Genomic DNA, 26,905 nt, shown 5'->3' on the forward strand with positions numbered 1-26,905 from the left:
TCCTGTGGCTTTAGACAGACCTTTAGCAATGGCTAGTCTGGTGTGTTTGTGTCTGTGGACATATGGTTGATTGTCAGGGCTATCCCCTTTCTCTGGTTGACAGACAGGAGGACTCATGGTAGCTGCAATAACAGCCCATCAAGCTCCTGCATGTCCACTGTTACTAATGTTAATTAACCCCTCTGTTCCTCAGTCACCCTCACATCTCTTCTCTTTACCTCTTTCTCTCCCACTCAGATGCCAAGCACAAGGAGGCTGAGCTGACCCCTCAGACGCGGCCACGCAGCAACACCTTGCCCAAGAGCTTTGGTTCCACCCTGGACCAGACAGGCCACGATGTTGGTGGAGAGGCCAAGGGCCACCGACCCACCAGAGAGGAGACCCTGAATCTCATCCAGTGCCGCGTCAAAGGCAAGAGAGAGGAGGACGGCTGGCCAGAGGACACCAAGGTGAGACGGGGACAAAATACACTGTCTAGCTACAACCAGATTGTGAACTCAGTTCTGTCCTAAAACGTAATGGTCCCTGTGATAGCTGGAAAGCCATAACAGACAATTTATGGAATTAATGTAAAAATGGTTATTTCCCTGTAGAAAATGACCAAGGAGCAGCTGTCGTGTGAGAAGACGGTCCTACAGAAGAACCTCCTGCACTACGAGGGACTGCATGGTCGACCTGTGACCAGAGAGGAGAGGCTGGTGGTCAAACCGCTGTACGACCGCTACCGTCTGGTCAAGCAGATGCTCACCCGCGCCAGCATCACCCCCATCATTGCTTCCCCCTCCAGCAAGCGACGCAACCACACCCTGCAGCCCATCATCGAGGGAGAGACGGCCCACTTCTGTGACGAGATCAAGGAGGAGGAGGAGGGTGAGGTGGAGGAAGAGGAGGCCACCGCCAAGGAGGAGGAGGAGAGCAGTGTGGAGCTCCAGAGCTCAGGGTCAGAGGTGATCATGGCTCTAGACCCAGTGTTCCAGCCCCAGACCAGCTCCCAGAGACACAGAGACAGCCTGCTCAGGCCCAAGATGGAGGAAACCTCTGGGAAACTGGCGCTGGACCTGCGCCTGTCCAGCGCCAACGCCTCGTCAATGTGAGCATACACACCTACACAAACACACACACACACACAACCATCACATCTGCATGCCACTACACTCCATTCACAACAGCCTCCTCATTCCTCAATAATCTGACAGTCACCAGTGTAAATCTGCCATGTAGTTTACTACATAGAAAACTGCACATCCAAACCCGAAAATGTCGGCCGTGGAGGTTAAATGGGCTCTAGCTGTCATATGACGTGTAAAGCACCTGGAACAGGGTTGATGGCAATTAGAGGAGCTGGTCTGTGGAGTGTAAACTGGATAAGGCAGTAATCTGGCTAGGGGCGTGAGGGAGCACATAGCCCCAGGTGGCAGGTAGCCTAGTGGTTAGGGTGTTGGGCCAGTAACCGAAAGGTTGCTGGATCGAATCCCCGAGCTGACAAGGTAAAAATCTGTCGTTCTGCCCCTGAACAAGGCAGTTAACCCACTGTTCCCCGGTAGGCCGTCATTGTAAATAAGAATTTGTTCTTAACTGACTTGCCTAGTTAAAAAAGCAGAGGGCTGCCAGGCCAGGCCAGATTTAAGACCAGGCAGCAGAGAGGGCTACCAGGCCAGCTTTAAGCCCAGGCAGCAGAGAGGACTGCCAGGCAAGCTTTAAACCCAAGCAGCAGGACTGATTCAGGTGCAGTGATCGAAGGCAAAGATTATCTATTATATTGACAAGATAGCAGAGTGACCGCTCTAACAATGGAAATACAAGTCCTCAATGATTGAAGGCAGACAAGATCAGGTGGGACCATTCTAGCCAATAAGTGAGCAACAGGCACAACTAAGTAGTTTTTCTCAAAGTTGCCGGAATGCCACTTGCATCCACTTATCAGTACATTTGTAACAGCCTAAACCCCTCAAACTCAACTCTGGACCTAGAAGCCAGTTTCAGTCCATGTTTCCTTCTAATCAAGGGCTGATTTAGACCTAGGACACCAGGTGGGTGCAATTAATGATCAGGTAGAACAGAAAACCAGCGGGCTCCGGCCCTCGTAGGGTAAGAGTTGAGTAACCCTGGCCTAAATATTACAAAACTTCTATTCAATCAAATAATTTGACGCTCTCATAGACCTCCATACAAAAAAGGTTTATCTCACAAGGATAGATTTTGGGCATAGTAAATACTCTCGCTTAGCCTCTTCCTCTTTGCCCTAGGTACTGACCTGACCTCTGTAATCTGGTCACTACCTGACCTCTGTAATCTGGTCACTACCTGACCTCTGTAATCTGGTCACTACCTGACCTCTGTAATCTGGTCACTACCTGACCTCTGTAATCTGGTCACTACCTGACCTCTGTAATCTGGTCACTACCTGACCTGACCTCTGTAATCTGGTCACTACCTGACCTAACCTCTGTAATCTGGTCACTACCTGACCTAACCTCTGTAATCTGGTCACTACCTGACCTCTGTAATCTGGTCACTACCTGACCTCTGTAATCTGGTCACTACCTGACCTCTGTAATCTGGTCACTACCTGACCTCTGTAATCTGGTCACTACCTGACCTGACCTCTGTAATCTGGTCACTACCTGACCTAACCTCTGTAATCTGGTCACTACCTGACCTAACCTCTGTAATCTGGTCACTACCTGACCTAACCTCTGTAATCTGGTCACTACCTGACCTAACCTCTGTAATCTGGTCACTACCTGACCTAACCTCTGTAATCTGGTCACTACCTGACCTAACCTCTGTAATCTGGTCACTACCTGACCTGTTTGCCAGGGCAACAGCAGTCACTTCCTGCTTCTAAACACACTCTGACTTCCTGTTTTAATCTCAGATGATAAAACCCATTAAGATGAAGAGAGAGAGAGGGGGAGAGATAAATATATATATTTTGGAGGTCGACCGATTCTGATTTTTCAATGCCGATACCGATTATTGGAGGACCAATATATATTGGTGTGTGTGTGTGTTACTGAATGAACACTTTTATTTTAACTTAATATAATACATCAATAAAATCAATTTAGTCTCAAATAAATTATGAAACATGTTCAATTTGGTTTAAATAATGCAAAAACACAGTGTTGGAGAAGAAAGTAAAAATGCAATATGTGCCATGTAAAAAAGCTAACGTTTAAGTTCCTTTCTCAGAACATGAGAACATATGAAAGCTGGTGGTTCCATTTTAACATGAGTCTTCAATATTCCCAGTTAAGAAGTTTTAGGTTGTAGTTATTATAGGACTATTTCTCTCTATACCATTTGTATTTCATATACCTTTGGATGTTCTTATAGGCACTATAGTATTGCCAGCCTAATCTCGGGAGTTGATAGGTTTGAAGTCAAAAACAGCGCAATGCTTGAAGCACAGCGAAGAGCTGCTGGCAAATGCAGGAAAGTGCTGTTTGAATGAATGCTTACGAGCATGCTGCTGCCTACCACCGCTCAGTCAGACAGCTCTATCAAATCATAGACTTAATTATAATATAATAAACACACAGAAATACGAGCTTTAGATCATTAATATGGCCAAAACCCGGAAACTATCATTTCGAAAACAAAACATTTATTCTTTCAGTGAAATACAGAACCGTTCCGTATTTTAACTAACGGGTGGCATCCCTAAGTCTTACATTGCACAACCTTCAATGTTATTTCATAATTATGTAAAATTCTGGCAAATTAATTACTGTCTTTGTTAGGAAGAAATGGTCTTCACACAGTTCGCAACGAGCCAGGCGGCCCAACTGCTGCATATACCCTGACTCTGCTTGCACAGAACGCAAGAGAAGTGACACAATTTCCCTAGTTAAAAGAAATTCATGTTAGCAGGCAATATTAACTAAATATGCAGGTTTTAAAAAATATAGTTCTGTATTGATTTAAAGAAAGGCATTGATGTTTATGGTTAGGTACACATTGGTGCAACAACAGTGCTTTTTTCGCGAATGCGTTTGTTAAATCATCACCCGTTTGGCGAAGTAGGTTGTGATTCGATTATAAATTAAGAGGCACTGCATCGATTATATGCAACGCAGGACAAGCTAGATTAACTAGTAATATCATCAACCATGTGAAGTTAACTAGTGATTGATTATGTTAAGATTGATCGTTTTTTATAAGATAAGTTTAATGCTACCTAGCAACTTACCTTGGTTCCTTGCTGCACTTGCGTTACAGGTAGTCAGCCTGCCACGCAGTCTCCTCATGGAGTTCAATGTAATCGGCCATAATCGGTGTCCAAAAATGCAGATGACCAATTGTTATGACAATTAGAATCGGCCCTAATTAATCGGCATACCTCATTAATCGGTCGACCGCATATATAGATAGAGATAGATGTATAGTACCAGTCAAAAGTTTGGACACACCTACTCATTCAAGGGTTTTTCTTTATTTTTACTATTTTCTACATTGTAGAATAATAGTGAAGACATCAAAACTATGACATGACACATGGATCATGTAGTAGTAAAAAAAAAGTGTTAAATACATTTTTAAATGTTTTAGATTTTTCAAAGTAGCCACGCTTTGCCTTGACAGCTTTGCACACTTTTGGCATTCTCTCAACCAGCTTCATGAGGAAGGCTTTTCCAACAGTCTTGAACGAGTTCCCTGCTTTTCCTTCACTCTGCGGTCCAACTCATCCCAAACCATCTCAATTGGGTTGAGGTCAGGTGATTGTGGAGGCCAGGTCATCTGATGCAGTACTCCATCACTCTCCTTCTTGGTCAAATAGCCCTTACACAGCCTGAAGGTGTGTTGGGTCATTGTCCTGTTGAAAAACAAAAAACAAATGATAGTACCACTAAGCGCAAACCAGATGCGATGGCGTATCGCTGCAGAATGCTGTGGTAGCCATGCTGGTTAAGTGTGCCTTGAATTCTAAATAAATCAGTGTCCCCAGCAAAGCACCATCACACCTCCTCCTCCATGCTTCATGGTGGGACCACACATACAGAGGTCATCCGTTCATCTACTGCGTCTCACAAAGACACGGCGGTTGGAACCAAATTTCCACCGGTCTAATGTCCATTGATTGTGTTTCTTGGACCAATCAAGTCTCTTCTTCTTATTGGTGTCCTTTAGTAGTTAGCATTTATTTGGGCTGCAATCTGAGGTGCAGTTAACGCTAATGAATTTATCCTCTGCAGCAGAGGTAACTCTGGGTCTTCCTTTCCTGTGGCGGTCCTCATGAGAAACCGTATCATCATAGTGCTTGATGGTTTTTGCGACTGCACTTGAAGAAACATTGTTATTGAAATTTTCCGGATTGACTCACCTTCATGTCTTAAAATAATAATGGACTGTCATTTCTCTTTGTTTATTTGAGCTGTTCTTGCCATAATATGGACTTGGTCTTTTACCAAATAGGGCTATCTTCTGTATACCACCCCTACCTTGTCACAACACAACTGATTGGCTCATACGCATTAAGGAAAGATATTCCACAAATTAACTTTTAACAAGGCACACCTGTTAATTGAAATGCATTCCAGGTGACTACCTCATGAAGCTGGTTGAGAGAATGCCAAGAGTGTGCAAAGCTGTCATCCAGGAAAAGGGTGGCTGGCTACTTTGAATAATTTCAAAATTGATTTGTTTAACACTTTTTTGGTTACTACATGATTCCATGTGTGTTTTTTAATAGTTTTGATGTCTTCACTATTATTCTACAATGTAGAAAATAGTAAAAATAAAGAAAAACCCTTGAATGAGTAGGTGTCCAAACTTTTTGACTGGTACTGTACACACACACACACTGTTCTACATTTAATTCTATGATGAAACTCCTGGTTGAGATTGTCATGATGACGCCTCCTGTACAGGCCTGAGCTCCTGGAGCAGCTGTGGAAGGCCCGGGCTGAAAAGAAGAAGCTAAGGAACACCATCCGCCAGTTTGAGGATGAGTTCTACCAGCAGAACGGCAGGTCGGTACACACACACACACACACCTACATACAGTGCATTCGGAAATTATTCAGACCCCCTTGAATTTTTCCACATTTTGTTACAGCCTTATTTTAAAATGGATAAAAGTATTTTTACCTAATTTACATAAGTATTCAAATCCTTTTCTATGAGACTCTAAATTGATATAATTGATATAATATAAGGTCCCAGAGTTGACAGTGCATGTCACAGCAAAAACCAAGCCATGAGGTCGAAGGAATTGTAGAGCTCCTAGACAGGATTGTGTCAAAGCACAGATCTGGGGAAGGGTACCAAAAAATGTCTGCAGCATTGAAGGTCCCCAAGAACACAGTGGTCTCCATAATTCTTAAATGGAAGAAGTTTGGAACCACCAAGACTCTTCCTAGAGTTGGCCGCCTGGCCAAACTGAGCAATCGGGGGAGAAGGGCCTTGGTCAGGGAGGTGACCAAGAACTCGATGGTCACTGTGACAGAGCTCCAGTTTTCCAAAAGGCACCTAAAGGACTCTGACCATGAGAAAAAAGATTCTCTGGTCTGATGAAACGAAGATCAACTCTTTGGCCTGAATGCCAAGCGTCACTACTGGAGGAAACCTGGCACCATCCCTACAGTGAAGCGCGGTGGTGGCAGCATCATGCTGTGCGGGATGTTTTTCAGCGGCAGGGACTGGGAGACTAGTCAGGATCGAGGGAAAGATGTAGCATCATACCCAAGAAGACTCGAGGCTGTAATCGCTGCCAAAGGTGCTTCAACAAAGTACTGAGTAAAGGGTCTGAATACTTATGTAAATTTGATATTTCCGTTTTTTTTATACATTTGCAAACATTTCTAAAAACCTGTTTGCTTTGTCATTGTGGGGTATTGTGTGTAAATTGATGAGGGGGGAAAACAATTGAAACTATTTTAGAATAAGGCTGTAATGTAAAAAAATGTGGAAAAAGTAAAGGGGTCTGAGTACTTTACGAATGTACTGTACAGGGATGTTGAAACTTTAGTACCTGCGTCATCCCCCCGCCATGACAGATGAAGCGCTTGGGATGACTAGTTGTCTCAGACAGTGCTCCTGTCTTATTTACTACAACAGTTTCTTTGTTTATGATTGTTCAGCCTTCCGACGCCGTAAACAACCAGCACGTATCCAACTGGTGTCTCAGGCCTTCTCCCTTTCCCTCGACAGGAACGTCCAGAAGGAGGACAGGCTACCCATGATGGACGAGTACAAAGAGTATAAACGGATCAAAGCCAAACTGCGCCTGCTGGAGGTGCTCATCAGCAAGCAGGATTCCTCTAAGTCTATCTAGAGAGAGAGGAGGGAGAGAGGCCACCCTGCTTCCTTCCATCCACCTGACTGAAGGTCCCCCATCTCACCCCTACATGGCCCCTCCCTTATCAACCATCCTCCTACCTGCACCCCTGAGAGATGGCACAGCATCCACCGTATCTCACTACTGTCTCCCCAAAACCACCCATCAGATTCTGCCATCCACAGCTAATGTTCAGTGTAGGCTCCTTTCTAAGGACTCTGATGAAGAAGAGACATCTTCATCCCACCAGTCAAGACTCGACAAACCCTTTTGATTTCTTTCTATCTGTTTTATTCAGAGGAATTCCGTCTTCCTCTTTAGAGTTTAGTTTTTGTTTAAACTTTATTTTTTTCATGAACTTCATATATGGTAGTTTCTCATACTGAGAAATCCTATTTGACAGGAGCGTGTAGCATGTTGTAGTCGCCCGGCCACAAAATGTACTCTCCCTCCCTCAGAGCAAGGACACTGCTCATTCTATTTCAGATATTGATTCAGTTAACCAACTCCATCGTCATCCTTCAACACTAGGAGGTTTTTTGTGTAGTCTTGAGTGAAGAAAAAAAAAGTTATTAATTCATGTATGTTTTCTTGTACATAAATATTTACACAAATGTTTCTATGTTACAGTATGTCATTTTTCTTTAATGAAGAAATTCTCTCAAGTTTGAAAATGAACTTACAGTTTTAAGTATCTTATGCTGTTCCAATTGTTCTATTATTACACAATTGCCAGTATGGAAACTGAGCGAGTTTTATCAGTTGGGACTGGTTGGGCTCATCCTTTCTGTTTTTAGATTTTAATATTCAGTCGTCACTGAAAGGAGTTTGACACACCAGGTGGGCAGGACAGCCAGTTAGGTTCATCACTTAGCATTGTTACCTTAACCGTCTCCATTTTCTGCCAATAAGGCTGGACGGCTTGACTTTAGCATATAAATATGTCCCCATTTTTATTTTATTTTTATATATATATATATATATGCGTTCAACTTCAGTTGCAGAGTGGATCTTTGTGAGGTGTCTTATTGAGTTGGCTCTGATCTAAAGCTGGTCCAACTGCATCAGTATTATGCTAAATACAGCATATGGCAGTGTGAGGGCGTGGTGATACTGGTTGGTGGAGTGTATGGGATATGTCCCATAGTGAGCCAGAGTTTTTGGCCAGGCAATGTAGAGCCAGGTCATTGTCAGGTCCTGGGGAGTTGTCTGACCACAGAGCTCTGAGAAGGCTTTACCACGGCCAAGCAGAACCAATAGCACCTCGACCCCTAACATCAACAATTTGACCCTGTCCCTATTTATCCCAAAGTTCTTATGGGCTTCATTTGAAAGGTCACATGCAACTACAACAGAGTCAAAGTGATGCATGTTTGGAATGACACTGGGTTGTGTCTGGGCTTTTGGCGTCATGCCTCCTGCCTGCCACTCCGTAGATATTATCGACCCCAACCTTTTGACCCCTAGCTAAACTAGCAGTCAGCCCCGGGGCAGCCTCACATCACTATCCTTCAGAAGCTTTCTGGACTTGACAAGACCAAGCAGGAACTTTGTCTGTTCAAATGACTAGTTCTAGTCCTGGCGATAAAATACACAAACCATTTAAGATCTGTTGTAGACTAGATGCCTACGCACTCCTTAGGGCGGGGTGGGGAATTATTGCTGTAGGCTAGTTGTCCAGGAATGGTTTGGAATGAGAAGACATCCCCAGTGGCACTGACTTTAAAGATCTGCATCTGTTTCAGCAGGTAGAATAATGTCAGACCAACACACCCAGAATGACGGAATTTAGTATTGCCTGAAGGACGTTTGCGCTGAACCAGGAGTTTGGCCTTCGTCTCTCACTGGGACAAAACAAAGTCCTGTAACCTTTGTTTGGGTTGGCAGGGTTTGGTGTACTGTATGTACGGGTGAACAGTGTGGAGAGGTTCTAGAAGTTATTTGCACAGCATTCTGAGAATGCAGCCCTTGTTTTGTTTGTAGATTTGTTCCTTTGTTTTAGAAGCACAATTTATATTGAAGGATGAACGTCAGAATTTTTATTATTTTGAACACGTTTGGCCCGTTTTACTTTCTGTGATGTTCAAACATGAGTTTTTTTTAATGACCATTATTTAGTCTAATCTTTTTTGTAACCTCTCACTAATACTTCTATACAGTGTAGAATCTCTAGTGGATTGGAATCTTCAGTGTTTTGTATAAGCTAGACTGTAGTTGGCTTGCATGGCAAATATTTGTATTGTTTCTATTTTTGTGCCATGAAGATCAAGCAATAAATTAGCGTTGAGGCCTGTATCAATGGAATGTGGGGCCTTGTTAAACTCTGTATGTGCATTTTCTGAGTATATGGCTGATTAATGTTTAATCTATTAATGGAACTAGCTGTTTTCTACCTTGCAGACCAACCCATGAAACTCTGTCACTTGACTATAACTGCTGTGAGAGTTCCACTGCGACTCAGTTTTCTGTCTGCAAAACCAGCATTTTTATAATTTTTGTTGTCAGCATAATGTTGTTTGGGGCACTGCTTAAACCAAATGTGACAAGATTATCAATGTGGAGACATAGATGGAGGCACATTTGGACCGAACATTCCGATTTATATTATTTAAGAGTGAAATTGGTCGATCGATTTGTTATTTCCATGTCAAATTGTCAAGGGCTTTTTTACTAGATGATTTTTGCATTGTACCTGCAGAGCCTGTTCATAGTCCCATGCCATCCCACGCATGTTTGTTTTTCTGACCCAGGGGGGCCGGTGGCAGGTTGCATCAACTGACCAGCCGATCAGCAACTGGCTCCCAGAGCTTCTATCTATCTGTGGACCTACCTGTGTTTTACATCTATGCTGAACAAAAAATGTAAACTCAACATGTAAAGTGTTGGTTTCAAGAGCTGAAATTAAAGATCCCTGAAATGTTCCATATGAACAAAAAGCGTATTTCTCTCATGTTGTGCATTTGTTTACATCCCTGTTAATGAGCGTTTATCCTTTTGCCAAGATAATCCATCCAGCTGACAGGTGTGGCATATCAAGAAGCTGATTAAACAGCATGATCATTACACAGCTGCATCTTGTGCTGGGGACAATAAAATGCCACTCTAAATGTGCAGTTGTCACACAACACAATGCCACAGATGTCTCAAGTTGAGGGAGCGTGCATGGCTTATGTTAGAGAAATTAACATAAAATTCTCTGGCAACAGCTCTGGTGGACTTTCTTGCAGTATGTCCAACAGGCCTCACAACCACAGACCACGTGTAACCACGCCAGCCCAGGACCTCCACATCCAGCTTCTTCACCCGCGGGATCATCCGAGACCAGCCACCCAGACAGATGATGAAACTGAGTATTTCTGTCTGTAATAAAGCCCTTTTGTGGGGGAAAAACTAATTCTGATTGGCTGGGTCTGGCTCCTCAGTAGAAAACAATATGGATTTCACATGACTGGACAGGGGCGTCGCTGTGGTTGGGCTTAGGCCCACCCACTTGGGAGCCCTAATCTATGGATTTCACATGACTGGGCAGCGGCGCAGATTAGGGCCTAATTTATTTCAATTGACTGATTATATGCAGTGTAACAGAGTAAAATCTTTGAAATTGTTGCATGTGTTTATTTTTGTTCAGTATGTATGTTTGTGAATACTTGTTTTCCTTTATTTACAAATTATGAAGTAAAATCAGAAATGACGTATACAAAAATAAAGATTATAATTTACGTGCCTTTTTGCTGAAGTTGTCTTCTTGGGTTCAACCTGAGGGGAAAGGTTACATTAACCAGATACAAATACATTAGCAACGTATAAAGCCCAGTATCCATGCAGCATCTAGGTGGTTTGCAGTCCATTGAGTCAGGTGAAGGCTATTAAGAGCTGAAATGTGTTTTTATGGAGGCCAGAGATGTCTGTGAGGAGAGGGTGACCATGACCCGGCAGAATGAGAGGAAAAACTCCTGAGTCTGCAGAGAATAGAGGTCAGCACGCAAGGCCACAGTTGGAACAAGCTCAATCTGTGATATATTACACCAGAAGCCCCATTTATACCTGCTTTTAACATGTGTCCTTTGTCCTGATCTTGCCCACATTTTCAGGCAGGTGTAAACAATCAAAAGACACATTGTGATTAGATCTTACTGACCACCTCTGGATATCTTACAAGTGTAGACAGACAGATTTGGACAGAGAAACCATTTAAATCATTATCCACCTCCTAAAATCATTGACAGATGGCACCATTGACTGATTACACCAATACGTTTCTTTCAAAATAATATTGATTTATTGTAAGAATAGCTGTGAAATAATTTGCATAAAGGAAGGGACCAGGATATCAGTGGATGGAAAACACTTTAATACCATGTGTAAACACATTTCTTAAAATGTGGCCACAATCAGAATGTAGACAAGATCATGACAAAGGACCCATTTTAGCACCAGGGAAGTGTAAACAGGGCTAGGGATACACATAAATCCATCTCCCTGGGCCCCTGAATTACCATAGCACATGTTGATCAGCTGACCATATGTAGGCTTTATCAAATGAATCTTTAACAAAATGTAGTGAATGATCAATGTATCCATGAGACAAAAATTTCAAAATGTCATTGCCAATCACACACTACCAGGGGAAAACGCATGACCAGGTTGTCTTTTTTTATGTGTTACTGCTGCCCTCTAGTGTTCACAACCAACACTAAAACTTGGGTAAAACTAAAGTCACGCTTTATTTGGCGAGTCGCCCTAGATGGCCAATAGATCCTCAAACTACAAAGTGCAACAATTTGTTTGGGTTAAGATTATGGCTACGGTCAGGGTTGAGCTGGGTGTGGACATGAAGCCATTCTAAGGGTTAGGGTTGCAGTTAGGATAGGATAGGGTTGAGGTTATGAAAAGATTAGGACCAGGATCAGATTTGCGGTTATGGGTTATGGTTAAACTAGGGGAAAATTGACCTTAAAGAGGACAAGCAAAGCTCAGGCACGTGCTCTCTAATTCTATTGCTCCTAGGGATCCATCTTTCTAAAAGTTTTTGTATAAGTGTGAAAAAATTCCCAGAGGAAGGCTAAGGGTAGAGCTAAGACCTGGTCTAGTAACCTCTATCTAATGAACCCTTTGAACCTTTCACCTATTACTACCTGTCAGGGCAATGAGATTGAGACTGTAACCTCATATATCTTGGAATCTTCCTCTCGTTGCTGTATTTCTCTCATTAAACCATCGCAGGTGACCCCTCTGAGCTCTCGGCCTCCATTGATCCCTCAGGCAAACAAACGCCCCATGTTTTCCCACTCTCTCCTGACCAAAGCAGGAAGTTGCAATAGGCCTGTGCAACCCAAGGTTTGAAACCAGCACAAACAGAAACCCTCTGAAACCTAATCCTAGACTAACTCTAACCTTAACCCTAACCTTAACCCTTACCCTAGCTTCATGTCCACATCCCAGCTCAACCCTAACTTAATGTCCATACTCTGGTTCAACACACCCCAGTTTCATGTCCACACCCCGGTTCAACCCTTACACTAGCAAACTGTTTCATATCAACAGTTGCGGTTGATAGTTTAATGATTGAGTATCTATAGACCAAATAAGGCTCTCCAAATACAGTTTGACCAACGCGTCTTCATTTCTAGCTTCTGAATTACTCATTACCACTGAGCAGACACTTTTATCCAAAGTATTTTAGTAACTACACTGAACAAAAATATAAATGCAACATTCAACCATTTCAAAGATTTTACTTACAGTTCATAAAAGGAAATCAGTCAATTGAAAAACATTCATTATGCCCTGATCTATGGATTTCACGACTGGGCAGGGGTGCAGCCTTAGGTGGGATTGGGAGGGCATAGGCCCACCCACCTGGCAGCCGGGCCCAGCTAATCAGAATGTGTTTTTCCCCACAAAAGGGCTTTATTAAAGACAGAAGTACTCCTCAGCACACCAATTCTCTGGCAACAGCTCTGGTGGACATTCCTGCAGTCAGCATGCCACTTGCGTGCTCCCTCAAAACTTAAGACATCTGTGGCCTTGTGTTGTGTGACAAAACTGCACATTTTAAAGTGGCCTTTAATCCCCAGCACAAGGTGCACCTGTGTTATGATCATGCTATTTAATCCACCTCTTGATACGCCACACGTCAGGTGGATGGATTATCTTGGCAAATGAGAAATGCTAACTAACAGGGATGTAAACAAAATGAGAAATTAACTTTTTGTTCTTATGGAACATTTCTGGGATTTTTTATTTCATTTCATGAAACAAGGGACCAACACTTTACATGTTGTATTTATATTTTTGTTCAGTGTACATAGGATCCCTGTGGGACTGGAACACACAACCTTTGGCCACGCAATGCAAGTTTTAAAGGCAATGTTTCTGCAGGCAATGTTCGCAGAGACCACATTCACAGTTAACGCTGCATATGTTGGCTCAATCGGAAATATTGCATTGTCTAAATCGCCGATGGGATTGAATCCCAGCTTTGATATTGCAACTTGCTAGTGTGCTATACTCTTATCAGAGTAATATATCATTGTCGAATTATAGAATATTTCACAAAAAGACAGACACCACATCTATGTAAAAAAAAATATCCATATATACAGTTGAAGTGGGAAGTTTACATACACCTTAGCCAAATACATTTAATCTCAGTTTTTCACAATTCCTGACATCTAATCCAAGTAAGAATTCCCTGTTTTAGGTCAGTTAGGATCACCACTTTATTTTAAGAATGTGAAATGTCAGAATAATAGCCGAGAGAATGATTTATATCAGCTTTTATTTCTTTCATCACATTCCCAGTGGGTCAAAAGTTTACATAAACTACACTCAAATAGTATTTGGTAGCATTGCCTTTAAATTCTTTAACTTGGGTCAAACGTTTCAGGTAGCCTTCCACAAGCTTCCAACAATAAGTTATGAGGAATGGGCCAAAATTCACCCGACAGGGCTGGTGTAATTGAGTCAGGTATAAGTCTCCTTGCTCGCACACGCTTTTTCAGTTCTGCCCTCAAATTTTCTATAGGATTGAGGTCAGGGCTTTGCGACGGCCACTCCAATACCTTGACTTTGTTGTCCTTAAGCCATTTTGTCACAACTTTGGAAGTATGCTTGGGGTCATTGTCCATTTGGAAGACCCATTTGCGACCAAGCTTTAACTTCCTGACTGATGTCTTGAGATGTTATTTCAATATATCCACAATTTTCCTTCTTCATGGTGCCATCTATTTTGTGAAGTGAACCAGTCCCTCCTGCAGCAAAACACCCCCACAACATGATGCTGCCACCCCCGTGCTTCAAGGTTGGGATGGTGTTCTTCGGCTTGCAAGCCTCCCTCTTTTTCTTCCAAACATAATGATGTTCATTATGGCCAAACAGTTCTATTTTTCTTTCAGCCCAGAGGACATTTCTCCAAAAAGTATGATCTTTGTCCCCATGTGCAGTTGCAAACCGTAGTCTAGCTTTTTTGGGGCGGTTTTGGAGCAGTGGCTTCTTCCTTACTGAGCGGCCTTTCAGGTTATGTCGATAAAGGACTCGTTTTACTGTGGATATAGATAATTTTGTACCCGTTTCCTCCAGCATCTTCACAAGGTCCTTTACTGTTGTTCTGGGATTGATTTGCGCTTTTCGCACCAAAGTACCTTCAACTCTAGGAGACAGAACGCGTCTCCTTCCTGAGCGGTATGATGGCTGTGTGGTCCCATGGTGTTTATACTTGCGTACTATTGTTTGTACAGATGCACGTGGTACCTTCAGGTGTTTGGAAATTGCTCCCAAGGATGAACCAGACTTGTGGAGGTAAACTATTTTTTTCTGAGGTCTTGGCTGATTTCTTTTGATTTTCCCATGATGTCAAGCAAAGAGGCACGGAGTTTGAAGGTAGACCTTGAAATACATCGACAGGTACACCTCCAATTGACTCAAATGATGTCAATTAGCCTATATGAAGCTTCTAAAGCCATGAAAATATTTTCTGGAATTTTCCAAGCTGTTTAAAGGCACAGTCAACTTAGTGTTTGTAAACTTCTGACCCACTGGAATTGTGATACAGTGAATTATAAGTGAAATAATCTCTTAACAATTGTTGGGAAAATTATTTGAGTCATACACAAAGTAGATGTCCTAACCGACTTGCCAAAACTATAGTTTGTTAACAAGAAATTTGTGGAGTGGTTGAAAAATGAGTTTTAATGACTCCAACCTAAGTGTATTTAAACTTCCGACTTCAACTGTATTTATTCAGTTACACAGTACCAGTCAAAAGTTTGGACACACCTATTCATTCAAGGGGTTTTCTTTATTTTTACTATTTTCTACATTGTAGAATAATAGTGAAGACATCAAAACTATGAATTGACACATATGGAATCATGTAGTAACCAAAAAAGTGTTAGAAGAATCTAAAATAGATTTTAATTTGTTTAAGTAGCCACACTTTGCCTTGATGACAGCTTTGCACACTCTTGGCATTCTCTCAACCAGCTTCATGAGGAATGCTTTTCCAACAGTCTTGAAGGAGTTCCCTGCTTTCCCTTCACTCTGCGGTCCAACTCATCCCAAACCATCTCAATTGGGTTGAGGTTGGGTGACTGTGGACGCCAGGTCATCTGATGCAGCACTCCATCACTCTAATTCTTGGTCAAATAGCTCTTACACAGCCTGGAGGTGTGTTTTGGGTCATTGTCCTGTTGAAAAACAAATGTTAGTCCCACTAAGCGTAAACCAGATGGGATGGTGTATCGCTGCAGAATGCTGTGGTAGCCATGCTGGTTAAGTGTGCCTTGAATTCTAAATAAATCAGTGTCACCAGCAAATCACCCCCACACCATCACACCTCCTCCTCCATGCTTTACGGTGGGAACCACATATGCAGAGAACCACATATCCGTTCACCTACTCTGCGTCTTTCAAAGACACGGCAGTTGGAACCAAAATTTACACTGGTCTAGAAGTCTCTTCTTCTTATTGGTGTCCTTTAGTTGTGGTTTCTTTGCAGCATTTCGACCATGAAGCCCTGATTCACGCAGTCTCCTCTGAACAGTTGATGTTGAGATGTGTCTGTTACTTGAACTCTGTGAAGCTTTTATTTGGGCTGCAATTTCTGAGGCTGGTAACTAATGAACTTATCCTGTGCAGCAGAGGTAACGCTGCTGCTACTCTCTTTTATCTATGCATAGGCACTTCAATAACTCTACCTATGTACATATTACCTCGACTAACCTGTGCCCCCGCACATTGACTCCGTACCGGTACCACCTGTATAAAGCCTCGCTATTGTTATTTTACTGCTCTTTAATTATTTGTTACTTATCTTTTTCTTTCTTTTTTCTTAAAACTGCATTGTTGGTTTAGGGCTTGTAAGTAACCATTTCACATGTGACAAATACAATTTTATTTGAACTCTGGGTCTTCCTTTCCTGTGGCGGTCCTCATGAGAGCCAGTTTCATCATAGCACTTGATGGTTTTTGCAACTACACTTGAAGAAACTTTCAAAGTTCTTGAAATTTTCCAGATTGACTGACCTTCATGTCTTAAAGTAATGATGGACTGTCGTTTCTCTTTGCTTATTTGAACTGTTCTTGCGATAATATGGACTTGGTATTTTACCAAATAGGGCTATCTTCTGTATACCAACCCTACCTTGTCACTGATTGGCTCAAACGTATTAAGAAGAAATTCCATTAATTAACTTTTAACAAGGCACACCTGTTCATTGAAATCCATTCCAGGTGACTACCTCATGAATCTGGTTGAGAGAATGCCAAGAGTGCGCAAAGCTGTCATCAAGGCAAAGGTTGGCTACTTTGATAGCTCTCAAATAAAAAAATATCAAAATATATGTTTAACACTGACTACTACATGAGTCCATGTGTTATTTCATAGTTTTGATGTCTTCACTATTATTCTACAATGTAGACAATAGTAAAAAGAAAAGAAAAACCCTGGAATGAGTAGGTGTGTCCAAACTTTTGACTGGTACTGTATATAAAGATTAACACCATACACAGTCCCTACTGAATCCTAAGATCCCATACAGTATCGTGTTAATGTTCAGCACTGTTAGACAATGATTCAAGGCCACACTTCCCCCACTTAAAATGCAAGGCCATTTTTATTGGTCATAAACCGAGCAGCTGAAGATATATGAGGACAGGTTGGGTGGAATGGAAGCAGTAAGGCCATACAGGGTTTTGGACACTCATGGTCTGTAAACCCAGGCTGGTGTTGTTATGCAGGCTCAGTGCAGGTCCCTGAGTGGTCCACCTCTGACCTCTGTCTGCACCTCTCCACAGGGACCCTGGGAAGATCTCAATTGCATACTCCTTGCGTCCTCTCTCCTCAAATACTATTGGATGAGAAGGTCAGAGGGGAGGGTCCTCTGGCTTTCTCATCCAATGGGTTTTGAGAAGGAGACAAGGAGAGAGGACGCAGAGTACGCAATCGAGATCTTCTCCCTGTGACCCTGCTCAGTCTAGGATTGTCAGTGACATGCTGTAGATACAGCTAGTAGAAATATGTGGTGTATCACTATTCCCACCAATACAGAAAGTAGCCCTACATTCCGTATGACAAGTGGCTTGAAATGGAATGTACAAAGCCACAAACATGGCTGCTGAGCTGATGGCATTCACTAATAAAGTCACTGACAACTACAGATGTCATCCTCATACACTCCCAGTCTGAGTCACACACACATCTCCTACCAATCCACATCTTACAATGGTGGCTCACAGTCAGCTGCATAGTCCAAGTGAATAAAAAGCCAGGTTAGTTTCAGTAGCATTGAAAGTGTAAAGTAAGTCTGCTCATGGTGATTTGGAGGGGACCTTGGTTCTATGACGAGAGGCAGATGTTCTAGAAATTCACATGAAAAATGGAACCACCGTAACCATGTTTCCAAATGGAACCAGCGTAACCATGTTCCCAAATGGAACCAGCGTAACCATGTTTCCAAATGGAACCACCGTAACCATGTTTCCAAATGGAACCACCGTAACCATGTTCCCAAATGGAACCACCGTAACCATGTTCCCAAATGGAACCACCGTAACCATGTTTCCAAATGGAACCACCGTAACCATGTTTCCAAATGGAACCACCGTAACCATGTTCCCAAATGGAACCACCGTAACCATGTTTCCAAATGGAACCACCGTAACCATGTTCCCAAATGGAACCAGCGTAACCATGTTTCCAAATGGAACCACCGTAACCATGTTCCCAAATGGAACCACCGTAACCATGTTCCCAAATGGAACCACCGTAACCATGTTCCCAAATGGAACCACTGTAACCATGTTCCCAAATGGAACCACCGTAACCATGTTCCCAAATGGAACCACTCCCTGAACAGAGGACTGATGCTCAAGATAATTCCAAAAGGTGGTACTATCATTTAATATCCACAATAAACCTTAGAAAATATTTCACTGACCTTGATAAAATATTTAATATACTTAACATTATACAAGTTGCCTATGTCCTGCATATTTCAACATTGCTCTGGGGTGGCTAACCATAACCATAGTAAACCTACAGATTGTGCAGTATGTAGAATCATTTAAAATACCAGAATCTCAGTGAAAAAAATGACAGTATAGGCTAGGCATAGAAAAAGACAGTAGGGGTCAATTCCATTTCAAGTCAAGAGATTCATTATTATTCAAAAAGAGAACATTTAATCGTGGCTTAATTATATTTTCAAATAGGATTTTTTAATTCATGAATTGAACTTCAGTTCGCTTCTTGAATTAATGAGAGTTGAAATGTAATTTAACCCAACCCTGGTAAAAGATGTTCTGAGCTTGAAATAATGTTAACCAGAATCATTGGACCTGATCCAGAAGTTGTAAAGTAGTCTTTTGGTCATGTTACAGTAAATTAGCTTAATACAAAACAAAAAGGTGATAATCCATTCATTCTTGGACACGGTGTTCATTGTCTAACTTTGTTTTTGCTTCAATTTGGCACGTCTCCTTCAGAGAGAGACAAGGTTTGTGAACAAACCCCCAGACACATTATGAGAGCAGTATGGTACATAGAGTATGCCAAGTCAAGACTGACTGCATGTTAGTTATCACTTTGCAGTTGTCTTTACAGTGCATTTAAAACACTACATTAACATGGTGCCCCATTGCAGCCAATTCCAATATGAGAAAAAAATACAATATCGATTTAAAATTGGAAATTGTACTTGAGGCATGTGGCTCCTGGTGAATGCTGGTCCAGGTTGGTCCTCCAGTCTGCCTGCTGAGTTCTTCAGACCAGTAGTCCAGGTGGTATTAAAAAGGGAGGGCCCACTCAGGCTGCAGACAGTGAAAGCCTGTTGGTTTCACCTTGGTAGTGACCATAGTGCCGCAGTCCTGCAGTCTCCAATAGAGAACAGAAGACTGACCTGATCATCAGTGCATTTCTACATCAGTAGTCGAGTCACTAAACCTCGAGTCCCAAGTCCCCTGTGCTCGAGTCCGAGTCAAGTCACGAGTCCCTATGGCTGAAGTCCGAGTCGAGTCCAAGTTCGAGTCATGAGTCAAGTCACTAGTCCATCAATTTATAATAGGTCTTATTAAGCAATTGTTTCTAGTTGCCACCAGATGGCAGTATATACCACTCCCTCATGAAAAAGAACTCAACTCACTTACAAATCATCACTACCTCACAAGTTCTACTCTATACATGTGTTTCACTACTTATTTACTACATAACTTAATGGTAAGTCAGGCTCTCAGCTACTGCCCACTGATATTTGAGTAGGTTTTTTATTGCAGAACAAAAACTAAAAGGGAGACTTGTCAGAACCAGGGGTATAACCATTAAACCAATTCTGTTGCAAAACTTTTCCAAATAATTTACTCCAAATGGAAACCGCAAACAAGAGTTTCTATTGGACAAATTCAGGTAGTTCCCTCCCCGTTTCGTTTTCTCCGTTTGGTTCTTAAACGGTAAATGGTTTCCTTAATGAATACACCCCTGGTTCTTAAACGGTAAACCGTTTCCATAATGAATACACCCCTGGTTCTTAAACAGTAAACAGTTTCCGTAATGAATACATCCCTGGCGATGGGATGCAGGTGGGAAAGTGGGCGGCTAGAGCGAGACAACAAATTCAAAGACAGCTTACTTCTCTATCCTCAGGGTAGAGAGAGACAAATAGCTACACTGTTGTTTACTATTAAACTCAACACTAGTACTGTTTTACATTTCATAAAGCAGTTTGTGTTTCTTAACCAGGCAAAGCTAAATAGTAAGCAGATGACTGGTGGTTACGGGGAAACAAGAAAGTTGCTTGCGCGATGTGTAGCGGCCAATGATTGGAGGCGTAGCCCGCCTTCCGGTCTTGCTCCCCCGCAGCACACCAGCTGATGTAGGCTGTGTGTGGCGTGTCCTTCCCACTGCTAGAGAACAGAACCCTCGATGCTCTGCTCACCCAGTGCTGCTAATATTCTCCTTATTATAGTAGCCTATCCAGTCAGTCCAAGTGCAAATACAAGTCACCAGAAGGTGTGTCCAAGTCCGAATCACAAGTTATGAAAATCAGACTCAAGTACTACAACACTGCCAGAGCTCATTGTCGGTTTGAGAGGCCCGTGTTAGCGCAATGTGTGTCTGCACGGTCACAGTCCCATGCCGCAGACTGACCGCAGTCTAGTTTCCCAGGCCAATCAACAAGCTTCTTCTTCTTGGTCATAGCTCATTTAGTCGATCCCTTAAAACAAGGCCAGTTTATTTCCCCCTCTGATCAGTTGTAAGGAGTCTGAGGGGAGTGAGGCCCTCCTAATACTAATGTAGCTAAATGGCCCCCTGTGAGGCTGCAGGAAAACAGGCCCCCTCCAGTCTTAAGACACACTGATCCAGGCAGATTTGTTGAGTCTTGGGGTCATTTTGACCATGGAAGCCAATGTCTCTCTCAGGTCCACTCTGCCTAGAAGGAATGCAGTTAGAGTTACAGGGCTGAGACAGCAGCTCCGCTCTGCAGAGCACTGTCCGGGCTGGGGTCTCCCTCCCTCCTGAGCCACCCGTCAGGCTAGTGTTACTCCATGGAGTTGACTGTGAAATCAGACGTCTGTGTGGCTCCCTTTGATTGCTACCTGTGGCTGTGGGGTCCTGCTGCCATCGGGGCCTGATAGTCATAAAGGTTTGTCTATAACGGATACACCTTGAGTGGATATAGCAGGGTATATCAGGACATAGATTAATAACACACTAAATGCAGCATAACACATTCAACACCTAACCATCTCACGACCAACATGTCTTAATTCTTCAAAGGAGAAGGTTCTGAGTTTGGATACAGAGACAAACATTTGAAAGGTGGTATGAAAGGTCAAAGGTGAAAGTTTACCTGCATAGCTTCGGCCGTTGCTCATGTTGGTGGGGATGAGGCTCCACTTGTCTGTGGCAGGGTTGTAATACTCCACTGAGGAGAGGTTACACGAGCCGTCGTCTCCTCCGATCACATACAGCAGTCCGTTTATAGCACACACACCTGCATGGACACAGGGGAGGACGTTAGTGAGTCACACACACTCTACAGACAATGATATGCAGAACATTTGGGCATAGGGGAGTGTGTGTGTGTGTTGCATCAGGTTACTCACCAGCGTTCCTTCGACACATGTTCATGTCACACACCTGTCTCCAGGTGTTACTAGGTGGGTCGTACACCTCCACACTCTTCCTCACCAGGGGCCCATCATGACCCCCTGCTGCATACAGCTGCCCACTTAGCACCCCAACACCTGCACACACACACACACGTCTGGTTATATCTATTCCCACATAAACACATATACTTGCACAAGCTACAGATGTTTCCCAGCAATAACTGCAGTCCATTAACTACCCACAAGGAGGAGCGATCACTTCCAGTAATTCTCTTGTTAAGTGGGCCATCTACCTCTACGGCAATTATCTTATTTCAGTGCTCATTGGGTTTAGATCGGTGTATGCCTATGCAAAGAAAACATTGCTTGCATTGCATTAAAACCACATCCTGTGAGTATTGTCTCATTTTCACTGATATGGTTGTGCTGTTAACTCCTAGCTCCTGCCGCCAGTAAGTTAGTGAGCAGTAGAGTCCTGGATGAACCCAGGCAGTGTCCATAGGAATCAACGGGCTGCATTGTGTTGGTGCTACTTCCTCTGGCCAGCTGAGCGGACTGCACAATGAGCACAGGACACTCAAACACATTCAGAGCCAGGAGGCTCACACACAGAGGCCAATGGACCTCCACCAGATCACATTCAGAACAACAACCTTCACTGAGACAGAGACACTCTCACAGAACCAAACTAACAGAATGGGAGGGAAGAGACACAACAGAACCCTTTGGGAAAGAGAGAAACCATCCCAATAGAATATTTTTATTTACAAGACCTTGGGTCTTGTGACACCTTGCCTATTTCCAGGGATCTCTGTAGACAGTGAGAGTTACTGTGTGAGGTTAGTCGAGCCCATTACAACTCTATATATAGTCCTATACCACATATCATACTGCACAGCTCCATTACACATTCCCTGGACTTCCATGTCTCTGTGGACACTGACAGTGTGAGTGCAGTGTGTCTGTACGGCACAGAGGTAGCATTGCCTGCTTCTAAACACGTAGGATAGCTAGTCTGTGATAAGGAGAGGGTTGTTGATGGTGAGGACTGTCTGCACCTGCCCCGCTGCGTCTGGTGCTCATGTCAGCCATGTAGCCCCAGTGGTTACTGACTGGGCTGTACTCCTCCACCGTGTTGAGACACTGCCGTGACGCCCCGTCGTAGCCACCCACCGCATACAGCTTCCCTGTACAACACAATACACACCCACTGAGGAATACAACGAGGAACACATACAAAGAGATGCTCAAAGTACAACCGCAGACAGGAAACTGACAAATACACAGGCACAGAAACACTATAGACACTAAGTGGACAAAACATTAGGAACACCTGCTCTTTCTATTACATAGACTGACCAGGTGAATCCAGGTGAAAGCTATGATCCCTTATTGATGTCACTTGTTAAATCCACTTCAATCAGTGTAAATGAAGGGGAGGAGACGGGTTAAAGAAGAAGCTTTAAGCCTTGAGACAATTGAGACATGCAAAGTGCCTTTAAACGGGGTATGGTAGTAGGTGCCAGGCGCACCGGTTTGTGTCCAGAACTGCAACACTGCTGGGTTTTTCACGCTCAACAGTTTCCCACGTGTATTAAAAATGGTCCATCCAGACAACTTGACATAACTGTGGGAAACATTGTAGTCAACATGGGCAAGCATCCCTGTGGAACACCTTCGATACCTTGTAGAGTCCATGCCCTGATGAATTGAGGCTGTTCTGAGGAGGGGGGGGTGCAACTCACTATTAAGGTGTTCCTAATGTTTGGTAGACTCTGATGAGAAGCTCTATATAGGAGGAGAAGCTCTATATAGACACCGAGGAGAAGCTCTATATAGACACCGAGGAGAAGCTCTATATAGACACCGAGGGAGAAGCTCTATATAGACACCGAGGAGAAACTCTATATAGACACCGAGGAGAAGCTCTATATAGACACCGAGGAGAAGCTCTATATAGACACCGAGGAGAAGCTCTATATAGACACCGAGGAGAAGCTCTATATAGACACCGAGGAGAAGCTCTATATAGACACCGAGGAGAAGCTCTATATAGACACCGAGGAGAAGCTCTATATAGACACCGAGGAGAAGCTCTATATAGACACCGAGGAGAAGCTCTATATAGACACCGAGGAGAAGCTCTATATAGACACTGAGGAGAAGCTCTATATAGACACCGAGGAGAAGCTCTATATAGACACCGAGGGGAAGCTCTATATAGACTCCGAGGAGAAACTCTATATAGACACCGAGGAGAAGCTCTATATAGACACCGATGAGAAGCTCTATATAGACACCGAGGAGAAGCTCTATATAGACACCGAGGAGAAGCTCTATATAGACACCGAGGAGAAGCTCTATATAGACACCGAGGAGAAGCTCTATATAGACACCGAGGAGAAGCTCTATATAGACACCGAGGAGAAGCTCTATATAGACACCGAGGAGAAGCTCTATATAGACACCGAGGAGAAGCTCTATATAGACACCGAGGAGAAACTCTATATAGACACCGAGGAGAAGCTCTATATAGACACCGAGGAGAAGCTCTATATAGACACTGAGGAGAAGCTCTATATAGACACCGATGAGAAGCTCTATATAGACACCGAGGAGAAGCTCTATATAGACACCGAGGAGAAGCTCTATATAGACACCGAGGAGAAGCTCTATATAGACACCGAGGAGAAGCTCTATATAGACACCGAGGAGAAGCTCTATATAGACACCGAGGAGAAGCTCTATATAGACACCGAGGAGAAGCTCTATATAGACACTGAGGAGAAGCTCTATATACACACTGAGGAGAAGCTCTATATAGACACTGAGGAGAAGCTCTATATAGACACTGAGGAGAAGCTCATAAAAAGCACTGTTGACACTATTCTTCTCTTACCGTTCACCACTCCCACTCCGACACTACTGCGTCTCGTGTTCATGGGAGCAACAAACATCCACTCATTGGTCTTATAGCTGTAGGCCTCCACCGACGACAGGCCTGAGACGGAGGGAGAAAAGGAAGGAGGGAAAAGGGCGAGAAGAAAGAGTTAACAAAGCAGCTCTAATTTACCTTCTGAAAGCAGGGCACAACACTTGGCCAACACTAATGCTCTCTCCTCTCCCCTGTATCAGTAACACTAATGCTCTGTCCTCTCCCCTGTATCAGTAACACTAATGCTCTCTCCTCTCCCCTGTATCAGCAACACTAATGCTCTCTCCTCTCCCCTGTATCAGCAACACTAATGCTCTCTCCTCTCCCCTGTATCAGTAACACTAATGCTCTCTCCTCTCCCCTGTATCAGCAACACTAATGCTCTGTCCTCTCCCCTGTATCAGTAACACTAATGCTCTCTCCTCTCCCCTGTATCAGCAACACTAATGCTCTCTCCTCTCCCCTGTATCAGTAACACTAATGCTCTCTCCTCTCCCCTGTATCAGTAACACTAATGCACTCTCCTCTCCCCTGTATCAGTAACACTAATGCACTCTCCTCTCCCCTGTATCAGTAACACTAATGCTCTCTCCTCTCCCCTGTATCAGCAACACTAATGCTCTGTCCTCTCCCCTGTATCAGTAACACTAATGCTCTGTCCTCTCCCCTGTATCAGTAACACTAATGCTCTCTCCTCTCCCCTGTATCAGTAACACTAATGCTCTGTCCTCTCCCCTGTATCAGTAACACTAATGCTCTCTCCTCTCCCCTGTATCAGTAACACTAATGCTCTGTCCTCTCCCCTGTATCAGTAACACTAATGCTCTGTCCTCTCCCCTGTATCAGTAACACTAATGCTCTGTCCTCTCCCCTGTATCAGTAACACTAATGCTCTGTCCTCTCCCCTGTATCAGTAACACTAATGCTCTCTCCTCTCCCCTGTATCAGTAACACTAATGCTCTGTCCTCTCCCCTGTATCAGTAACACTAATGCTCTGTCCTCTCCCCTGTATCAGTAACACTAATGCTCTGTCCTCTCCCCTGTATCAGCAACACTAATGCTCTCTCCTCTCCCCTGTATCAGCAACACTAATGCTCTCTCCTCTCCCCTGTATCAGTAACACTAATGCTCTCTCCTCTCCCCTGTATCAGTAACACTAATGCTCTGTCCTCTCCCCTGTATCAGCAACACTAATGCTCTCTCCTCTCCCCTGTATCAGTAACACTAATGCTCTGTCCTCTCCCCTGTATCAGTAACACTAATGCTCTCTCCTCTCCCCTGTATCAGTAACACTAATGCTCTCTCCTCTCCCCTGTATCAGTAACACTAATGCTCTCTCCTCTCCCCTGTATCAGTAACACTAATGCTCTCTCCTCTCCCCTGTATCAGTAACACTAATGCTCTGTCCTCTCCCCTGTATCAGTAACACTAATGCTCTCTCCTCTCCCCTGTATCAGTAACACTAATGCTCTGTCCTCTCCCCTGTATCAGTAACACTAATGCTCTCTCCTCTCCCCTGTATCAGTAACACTAATGCTCTCTCCTCTCCCCTGTATCAGTAACACTAATGCTCTCTCCTCTCCCCTGTATCAGTAACACTAATGCTCTCTCCTCTCCCCTGTATCAGCAACACTAATGCTCTCTCCTCTCCCCTGTATCAGTAACACTAATGCTCTCTCCTCTCCCCTGTATCAGTAACACTAATGCTCTCTCCTCTCCCCTGTATCAGTAACACTAATGCTCTCTCCTCTCCCCTGTATCAGCAACACTAATGCTCTCTCCTCTCCCCTGTATCAGTAACACTAATGCTCTCTCCTCTCCCCTGTATCAGTAACACTAATGCTCTCTCCTCTCCCCTGTATCAGCAACACTAATGCTCTCTCCTCTCCCCTGTATCAGTAACACTAATGCTCTCTCCTCTCCCCTGTATCAGCAACACTAATGCTCTCTCCTCTCCCCTGTATCAGTAACACTAATGCTCTCTCCTCTCCCCTGTATCAGCAACACTAATGCTCTCTCCTCTCCCCTGTATCAGTAACACTAATGCTCTCTCCTCTGTCCTCTCCCCTGTATCAGTAAC

At 43.5% G+C, this 26,905-nt stretch overlaps 2 protein-coding genes across 8 annotated transcripts in view; one reads left to right on the forward strand and one right to left on the reverse strand.

Moving 5' to 3' along the window:
- The window catches only part of LOC115205442 (protein FAM13B), a 76,384-nt gene extending 66,164 nt beyond the window's left edge, over positions 1-10,220 (forward strand). For 3 of the 4 annotated variants that reach the window (XM_029771421.1, XM_029771420.1, XM_029771423.1), the window contains 4 exons: positions 238-449; positions 594-1,090; positions 5,874-5,975; positions 7,156-10,220. In XM_029771421.1, coding sequence (XP_029627281.1) covers positions 238-449; positions 594-1,090; positions 5,874-5,975; positions 7,156-7,279 — 935 coding nt within the window. In that variant the 3' untranslated portion in view covers positions 7,280-10,220. Of the gene's footprint in view, positions 1-237; positions 450-593; positions 1,091-5,873; positions 5,976-7,085 lie in introns of all 4 variants that reach the window. The other variant, XM_029771422.1, reaches the window with a different exon arrangement.
- A 7,158-nt stretch (positions 10,221-17,378) lies between these two features.
- Positions 17,379-26,905, reverse strand: part of LOC115205444 (kelch-like protein 3) — a 19,204-nt gene continuing 9,677 nt past the window's right edge. For 2 of the 4 annotated variants that reach the window (XM_029771426.1, XM_029771425.1), the window contains 5 exons: positions 24,789-24,890; positions 22,948-23,076; positions 21,884-22,024; positions 21,628-21,771; positions 17,379-21,441 (listed from right to left, as the gene is read on the reverse strand). In XM_029771426.1, coding sequence (XP_029627286.1) covers positions 21,413-21,441; positions 21,628-21,771; positions 21,884-22,024; positions 22,948-23,076; positions 24,789-24,890 — 545 coding nt within the window. In that variant the 3' untranslated portion in view covers positions 17,379-21,412. Of the gene's footprint in view, positions 21,442-21,627; positions 21,772-21,883; positions 22,025-22,947; positions 23,100-24,788; positions 24,891-26,905 lie in introns of those variants that run through there. The other 2 variants (XM_029771427.1, XM_029771428.1) reach the window with 2 other exon arrangements.

The sequence above is a fragment of the Salmo trutta genome, chromosome 13, assembly GCF_901001165.1.
Source record: "Salmo trutta chromosome 13, fSalTru1.1, whole genome shotgun sequence".
NCBI classification, from domain to species: domain Eukaryota; kingdom Metazoa; phylum Chordata; class Actinopteri; order Salmoniformes; family Salmonidae; genus Salmo; species Salmo trutta.